Below are 8,814 nucleotides of genomic sequence, written 5' to 3' on the forward strand. Positions count from 1 at the left end.
TGAGTGTGTAGGAAAACACCTGCAGCCTCTGGGCTTCCAGAGCCAGACGCAGACGATGCTGCCCCACAGCATGGGTCAGAGTTAGCTGATCTCCCACATCATGGAGCCCCTTAGACATTCAGGTCCACAGCTCTGAGCTGACTCGTCTCAGAGTCTCCCAAGGACTGAGGTGGTTGTGAGGGGGGCTCTGCGCAGGAGAGCAGGGACTCTGCCCTGGCATTGGCGCATCTGAGCTGCCCGGAGCTGTCCAGGAAAAAGGGAACTGCAGAGAGCAGTGCCGCAGGTGAATGGAGGTGAGTGTGGAATTTTTTTTACACCACTCGTTCATGATCACTGTTCCTGTTACTGGGGAGGGTCCAGGAGCTGGAGAGCATGTGTGGTTGTTAGCTTTATTAGCTCTGTCAGATGGGTATGATAAAACCTCTATACCTCCCGGTGGTGATGTGAGGATAAACCCATTAAAAGTTGTTAGGTGCTCAGATACTACGGTGATGGAGACCAGAAAAGCATCATACATGGGCAGCTTGGGTTGGGGTTGGAATCTGTTTTAGCCTCAGCCCCTATCCCACAAACAGGGATAAGTTTACACAGTTGAGTAGTTAATCACCTGGGTAAGTATCTGCAGATCTGGACCCTGAGTTTGTAAAGTGCTATGCAAATCTGTTGTCCCTTGATAGGCACTGATCCGGCAAAGATTTACAAATGTGCTTCATTTAAGCCTATTGGCAGTCCCACTGAAATATACTGAATGTGGTTTGGGTAAAGGAGATTAAGACAGTTGGAAGCATGGGCCAAATTTAGAAATGTATTTAGGTGTTTACAGATGCAGATGAGTGCTATGTGCTTAAATCCTACAGGAACAAATGGCAGTTAGCCACTCAACCTGTATAGGTATTTTGGAAAATCCTACTCAGTGCCTATCTCCATATTTAGATTCATCCCATCGAAAATCTGACCCCATAATAATCCTGAAAATCAGTGAGATTTGGGTACATCAATCCTTAAAGCTCCTCTGGAAACCCCAGCTCTAACTGCCTGTAGCATCAGGGTCTAAATTATTATTAGTGCTACTGAGTTTTATTCCCACCCTGAATACTTGGATTGTGGTCTCTGTCAGCTACACAGATAAGTACATACACATAATAGATTCCTAACAATGGCAGTAGAATCACAGAATCATTAAAATGTAGGGCTAGAAGGGACCTCCAGACGTCATTTGGTCCATACCTCCATACTGAGGCAGAATTAAGATTACCTACCTAGAGCATACCTGACAAGTATTTGTCCAACCTGTTCTTAAAAATTTCCCAGGATGGTGTGTCATTCTGGGGTGGAATCCAGACTAATGAGGGGCTATGCTACCCCTACATTGCAAATTTGGGTGCCTCACAATGTTTTGTTATTGTTGTTTACTACGTGGGTCACTCACAATCAGCCTACCAGCATGTAGGTCACACCCTGAGTGTGTGTGTATAGCCACAGCCCTGATCCAGCATCTCTGACCCGTCAGACTTTCAGCAGCACACCAGCCATGCTCTGGCTTCCAGCAGGCTTGGTTACTACCTGTTCGGTGACCCCAACACACTCCTAGTCACAAATCACCCATCCTGCCTCCTCCGCCAAATGTGTGTTCTGCACAGTCCAGCCCTTTCCTGGACAGTTCAGATAGTTTAGTCCATTGCCCCCTCTGAGTGATTAATACCCAACAGTTTGCTACATTAAAAGGAGTTACACACACAATGCAGTTTAAACACAGCAATGGATTAGTTTTGATTACAGAATAAAACAGTTTATTTGACTACAAAGAGAGAGATTTTAAGTGAGTACCAGTGTAAGGCATTAAAGTCAGAAATGGTTACAAGAGAAATAAAGATAAAACACTTCCTAGCACTAAAACTTAACAAACTAGAGTTGGTTCCAGGGGAAATCCCTTACCACATGTTCCCAGTAACATTGATGAGCAAATTCTCAGGCCAGGATCTGCTCCCAAAGACCAAAGGCTGTTTCTTTTGTCTTCTTAGGTGAAGGAGAAAGAGATGGATAGGGAGAGATGCCTTGGTGTGTTTTACCCCTCACTTTTATTGTCCAGTCCCCATTTGCAATATATTTTTTGAGGGTTATCCCTACAGAAAGTTCATTCCTGCTTTGAGGACTGGACAAGGAGTCTTGTAGTGAAAGAAGTTTCATGCTGTTGTTTGCTTAAATGCAGATTGGGTTGTTCCTGCCCCCCTTCCTTGCCAAAGACTGGTCATTTGACAAGTGATTGCCCATCAACTTTGATGACACCTGGCTAGATTCCTTTGTGTTTAAGAAACTGGCTTACCCAGACTTGTCTGATAAACACATTTCAGACCTAATTTCAGCTTATGTTTATACTGTTGCATATAATGTTGTTACACACATTTCATCAAGATATTATTGAGCAGTGAGTTATTAGTTTTCGAATGACACCTCACAGGGCATATTTTGTATAAAGAATATTACAATATTCTTTACTCAGTAACTCTCTCTCACACCCATCTCTGGGCATTTCTAATGTTCCCAGCACTGCAGTCTCTGAGATCTTTGGCGCTCCTTCCCACTGAGCCAGGCTCCGGGCATCCCCATCCTGCTGTGGTGCAGGTAGTGGTAGGATCCATCTTGCCCCCCAGGTCCCTCACTTGCACACCGAGGGGGTCTGGATGCCCGGATGATGGAACCCCATGACCGTGCTACACTGGCTCTGAGTGTCCAGCCGATGTCCATATTTGCAACATTCTTCTCCCAGTAAGATGCTCCGAGACCCAGCAGCAGGCAGGTGATACCTGTGCCCTCTCGATTTGCAGAGTCAGAGGTGGATGTGCTGCCCCACAGTCGGGGACATTAATAATATCAATTGGTAACCATTTACCACCCCACACTCCCAAATTCTTTTAATCTTTCCATATAATTAACTTTCAGCTCCTCAGATCATAGGACAGATAGATTTCTGGGCACAGCAAGTTTTTCGGCAGAGTGCAGGTAGCAGTGTAAATTTGGGGTCATTTGGTCCATCCTGACATAGATCCTTCTCAAAAGATTACCAATTCTGGAGTGCTCATAACATTTTCCAGGAGCAGAATTGGGTAACAAATCAGTTGCAGGAACCACATGAAATGGATACCAGTGGACTTTGCCTGGGCCCATCTAGTGTCTGGCACACAGAACAAGCTCTAAAGCAGTCAGCCAGTAGAGCCTTGGGCCCATGGGGAGAAGGTTTGTGGCTAAGCATGTAAGGGAGGAGACAGACAGACAGACAGCTTGTGTTCATATTTCAGTTTTCAATATGATATAAACCGAGGCCAAAACCAGTCAAGGAGATGAAAAGGGCAATAATGGTGGGCCGTCGGCTTAAAGAATTACACCATCAGAAGCATGTAAAGTTTCAAATGACCAGCCCGGGTTCATTGGCCAGGCACTTGTTCGGTACCAGAAGACCAACACTGATAGTGTGGGTAGAACAAGCTCATTCCTCAGGTCTGAATGGAGGTATCCAAAGCTTGAAAACATTCGTTCTATGCTGCTGGAAACTGATGCAATTCTTTTTTCCCAGGTTGTGGGTTTAAATCAGAGTTAAGCTGTTATTTAGCAGCTCCCTGGTCTCAACATGTTTTTTCCAAGAAATTTCCAACCCTGGTCTCTGGAGCTCCACAAACATCGCCAGCTGAGTCCCAGCCCCTTGAGGAGGGTGCAGGGAGGAATCCTTTCCCACCCTCCCCCGCTCTGACTCCCATAAAGATTCATATCCCTTCCCGCCTCCACAGCTCTTTGGGGATCCTGAGCTGTGCAGGGAAGAGCCACCTACAGTCTCAGAAATACGGGGTCCTTCCCAGCTGTGTTTAAGACCTCAGGCAGCCCAGGCACATGGAGATAACATCCCTGGGAGCCCAGAGACACCAAGGCAGGGGTAGGGGCTGGTGGCTTTACAGGGCTCTGACTATTCAGCTATCCTTCCAGCCATCCACTTTATATCTCTGCATCGATCCTGCTCTCTCCTCTTCTGTCCATCTCTCTCTTTATTTACTATCCATCCTTCTCTCTGCCTTTCTCTTCCTACCAGCTCACCTCTCCCCCTCTTTTTCTTGACATCCATCCATCCCTCTCCCTGACTCCCCCACTCTCTTTCCATCCAACCATGTCTAGCCTCCGTCAGCCCACCCACACTCAGTAACTCTCTCTCACACCCATCTCTGGGCATTTCTAATGTTCCCAGCACTGCGGTCTCTGAGATCTTTGGAGCCCCTTCCCACTGAGCCAGGCTCCGGGCATCCCCATCCTGCTGCGGTGCAGGTAGTGGTAGGATCCATCTTGCCCCCCCAGTTCCCTCACTTGCACACCGAAGGGGTCTGGTTGCCCGGATGAGGGAACCCCATGACTGTGCTACACTGGCTCTGAGTGTCCAGCCGATGCCCATATTTGCAACATTCTTCTCCCAGTAAGATGCTCCGGGACCCAGCAGCAGGCAGGTGATACCTGTGCCCTCTCGATTTGCAGAGTCAGAGGCGGATGTGCTGCCCCACAGCACGGGGACAGAGTTAGCTGGTCTCCTTACCACCCCAACTCCCAAACACTTTAGACTTTCAGCTCCTCAGCCTGGGGCTGCCTCACCCCGGGCACAGCAAGCACAGCGGGGGTCTCAGCGCAGGGGAGCAGGGACCGCGGCTCAGACTCTGTTCTGGCATCGAAGCATCTCAGCCATCTGGAGCTGCCCAGGCAGGAGCAGTCTGGGGAGGCAAAGCCGGAGGTGAATGGAGGTGAGTCCGGGGATGGGGGGGTTGAATTAGACAGAGTGAGGGAATGGGGCAGGGAAGAGCACAATGAACGGAGAGACAGACAGACAGACAGACTGGCCAGATACACAGTAAGAGACAATCCCTGCACCAGCTGAGTGAACAAGGGACACACAATCCATGCCCCAATATAAGTAGGCAAGAGTGAAAAGGAAGATTATTGTTGTCACTTTACTGATGGGACACCAGACACAGAGAGATGAAATGACTAGCTCAAAATCACCCAGCGATTCTGTGTCACAGCTGGGTATTGAAGCCAGATCTCCAGCACCCTCAGCTGAGGACTTACCCCCAGGACCCTCCATGTGGATGAAATCTCCCCATTCCCTCTCCTTACTCACTCCTAGATGCTTCTCTTGTCATCATTCCACTCGTGCTCCCGGCACTCCGGGGTCATCACTACATTGCTAGGGACTGAGGGGTAAATTGGGAGGCAGCATCTGCCAGGTTCACGTTTTTCCTGTCGTTTCCCCAACCCCTCCCCAGCTCATCCCGACTTTTCAGAAACCACAGCCAATGAGCCAGTGAGTTTAACTGACTGCTATCAACTCTGTTGCTGAGGAATCCTTTTCATTTCAGCGTATCTGCACTCCTTGTCTTCATTTTTCTGGCCACAAGCCATTTTTAAAAGCACAGCCAAACAGCACTGCTATGTGACTTCCGTCACTGATTGTATCTTTCTAACTGTCTTCTTTCTCACTTAGATTTCTCTTCTGCCCCTTTACTCCTTTCCAAGGGGATGGATCACTTAATGATGACCTGTTCTGTTCATTCCCTCTGAAGCATCTGTTATTGTCCACTGTTGGAAGACAGGATACTGGGCTAGATGGACCTTTCGTCTGACCCAGTATGGCTGTTCTTCTATTCAAGTCTTATATGTGTGGAGGTAATTACTCATTTAGAGGTATAAAAGTCCCAGGAGATGCCCATTCTATTTTCAGGGAGTCCAACATATTTGTAAAATTCTCAGCCCTTTGGATAACACTGTTAAAGTTTGAGGAGGGAAGGAGAGAGGTGGGAGAAGAGGAATGAAGATGCAAGTGAGGGTGGAGGAAAAGTTTAAAATATAGAATTGGGGGAAGAACAGACTGAATGCGGATGTGATGAATACTAGATACCTACGGTGCTTGAAATCCTATCAACCGGTGTCTAAAAACTACAGACAGACAAGGTGGGTGAAGTTATATCTTCTATTCGGCCAACTTCTATTGGTGAGATAGACAAGGTTTCGAGCTTACACAGAGCTCTTCTTCACATCTGGGAAAGGTGCTCCAAATGTCACAGCTAATACAAGGTGGTAGAGAAGCATAAATAGTTAATGTATATTTCAAGGTGAAGTGGCCAGTTATCACCTCTCCTGTTATAAAGGGGAAAGAAGCGGGAGGGGAGAAAAAGAAGCTGGGGGTCGGGTTAGTGGGTTACAGATTGATTAATAAACGCATCAACCAAGTGTCTCTGTTGAGGCTGTGATTTTCAGTGTCTAGCAAAATTATGAATTTACAATGCACACATGATGGGGTCCATATTCTTCCCTAAATCCCCTCTTCTGGCCTTGAAACATCCCCCCCAACCTCGCCAAGCTCAGCATTGGAAGCAAGCTCCCCACAGACCAGGACACACTAACTCAAGGCAGAACCAGGTCCTGCCAGAACAAGAGATGGAAAACTGACCCATATCCACTGATTGATCGACATCCCCACAACACACCTTTCTAAGATGTCTCACACACGCCCATCAGAACAGCATCCCATCTTGTGCACTTCTATGTGAGCCCAGGAAAATGATAATAGACAAATACCCATCATCAGTGGGTGAACACTTGTCACAAAGTGATCACTCTATATCTGACCTCTCAGTCCTCATCCTCAAAGGAAACCAGCACAACACCTTCAAAAGACAAGCCTAGGAGCTTAAATTCATAACTTTGCTAGATACTAAAAATCATGGACTGAACAGAGACAAAATCTCTATCCCACTAACCCACCCCTCTTGTCTTCTTTTTTCACCTCCCTCCCCTCCCGTGACTGGGGTGGTGTTACAGGCCACTTCACCTTGAATTGTCCCTTGAAATATGTTTAAACTATTTGTGCTAAACAATCTTTTCCACCTTGCATTTAGCTGTGATGCTCTGACTCCATTTCCCAGATCTGAGGAAGAGCTCTATGTAATCTCGAAAGCTAGTTTCTCTCACCAACAGAATCTGATTGAATAATCACAAGAAAAGATATTACATCTCCAACCTTGTCTCTGCAATATTCTGTGACCGACCTGGCTACAACAATGCTGCAGACAGACAGATGAGCGATTTCCCTGACATTTGCATCAATGTATTCAATGTTGTAGCCGGGTCAATCCCAGGACATCAGAGACTCCAACCTTCCCCAAATCTATTCACTTAACACTTAGATTTCTTAGAACATAAGGATGGCCATAGAGTGTCAGACCAATGGTCCATCTAGCCCAGTATCCTGTCTTCCGACAGTGGCCAATGCCAGGTGCTTCAGAAGGAATGAATACAACAGATCATCATCCAGAGATCCACCCTGTCTGCCATTCTCAGCCTTTGGCAAACAACAATCCCTTCCTATCCTGGCTAATAGCCATTGATGGACCTATCCTCCATGAACTTAACTAGTTCTTTTTTGAACCCCGTTAATGTCTTGTAGGACTCAAGGCTACCATTCCAAAACTGCCCACTATCGATCCCAACGCTATTATCACAAATGTCCTTAATGCAGGTTATTGTTCACCCTTATTCTTTCGGGCCCCTACAGGTGGTATATGGCAATGGAGTACGGGAAGACGGAAACCAAAGCATCTTTGGGGAATTCATCCTACTCGGACTGTCTGACCGGCCACACTTGGAGCTGCTGCTCTTTATACTCATCTTACTCTCTTACACCATGACTTTGCTTGGAAACACCACCATCATCATGGTATCGTGGCTGGACCCTCAACTCCACACGCCCATGTACTTCTTCCTCAGCAACCTCTCCTTCCTGGACCTTTGCTACACCACCAGCGTTGGCCCTCAGATTCTGGTGAACATCCACAGCACCCGCAAAACCATCCCTTGGGCCAGCTGCGTGGCCCAGCTCTACATCTCCCTCTCTCTGGGCTGCACCGAGTGCCTCCTGCTGGCTGTCATGGCCTATGACCGCTACGTCGCAATCTGCCAGCCACTGCGCTACATGACCATCATGAGCCGCCGCCTCTGCCTGCAGATGGTGGCCACTGTCTGGTTGTGCGGCTTCGGCAACTCCCTCCTGCAGACCATCCTGACCCTGCGACTGCCCCGTTGTGGGCGGAACCGAGTTGACCACTTCTTCTGCGAGTTGCCGGCCCTGCTCAAGCTGTCCTGCGTCGACACCTCTGCCAATGAGGCCGAGCTCCTCGCCAGCACCGTGATCTTCCTGGCGATGCCACTGGGCCTCATCCTGGTCTCCTACGGCTACATCGTCGCCGCCGTGCTGAGGATTCGCTCGGCCAAGGGAAGGCTCAAGGCTTTCAACACCTGCGCGTCCCACTTAGCCGTGGTGTCGCTCTTCTACGGCACGGGCATTTCCATGTATATACAGCCTCCGTCCAGCTACTCCCAGGACAGGGGCAAGATAAGAACCCTCTTCAACACCATGGTCACCCCCATACTCAACCCCCTGATCTACACTCTGAGGAACAAGGAGGTGCATGGGGCCCTGCGGAAGGTCCTGGGGAAGAACCCGACTGCCCAGGGGACCTGAGCTGGGCGAGAGATTGGCAGAGAACTATCTGTGTCTAGCAGGACTTCTGTAGCCTCTTTGCTGCCCACATGTAGCCTTCTGCCCTCCCCCACCTTCCCAACACCATCTCCATACACACAAAACCTCTGTCGTTTCCCACTTTACAGAGCAAACCTGCCCTAATCTATCTCACAACCTGCCTCCCCTCTCCCATCTCACACAACCCCCCTGCCCTCTGCTATCCAACATTTTAAGGCACTTGGAAGAGAGGAAGGTGATCAGGAACA

The 8,814-nt window shown here is 48.4% G+C and overlaps 1 protein-coding gene across 1 annotated transcript; it reads left to right on the forward strand.

Moving 5' to 3' along the window:
• The first annotated feature begins 7,711 nt into the window (after positions 1-7,711).
• LOC137143999 (olfactory receptor 2B2-like) lies at positions 7,712-8,548 on the forward strand. Its single transcript, XM_067534082.1, has one exon. The coding sequence runs from the start codon at positions 7,712-7,714 to the stop codon at positions 8,546-8,548; it is 837 nt and encodes a 278-aa protein (XP_067390183.1).
• Positions 8,549-8,814: the final 266 nt, after the last annotated feature.

This window comes from Emydura macquarii, unplaced genomic scaffold (genome assembly GCF_026122565.2).
Source record: "Emydura macquarii macquarii isolate MOO-44397 ecotype Brisbane River unplaced genomic scaffold, CSIRO-AGI_Emac_v2 contig_3386, whole genome shotgun sequence".
NCBI classification, from domain to species: Eukaryota; Metazoa; Chordata; order Testudines; family Chelidae; genus Emydura; species Emydura macquarii.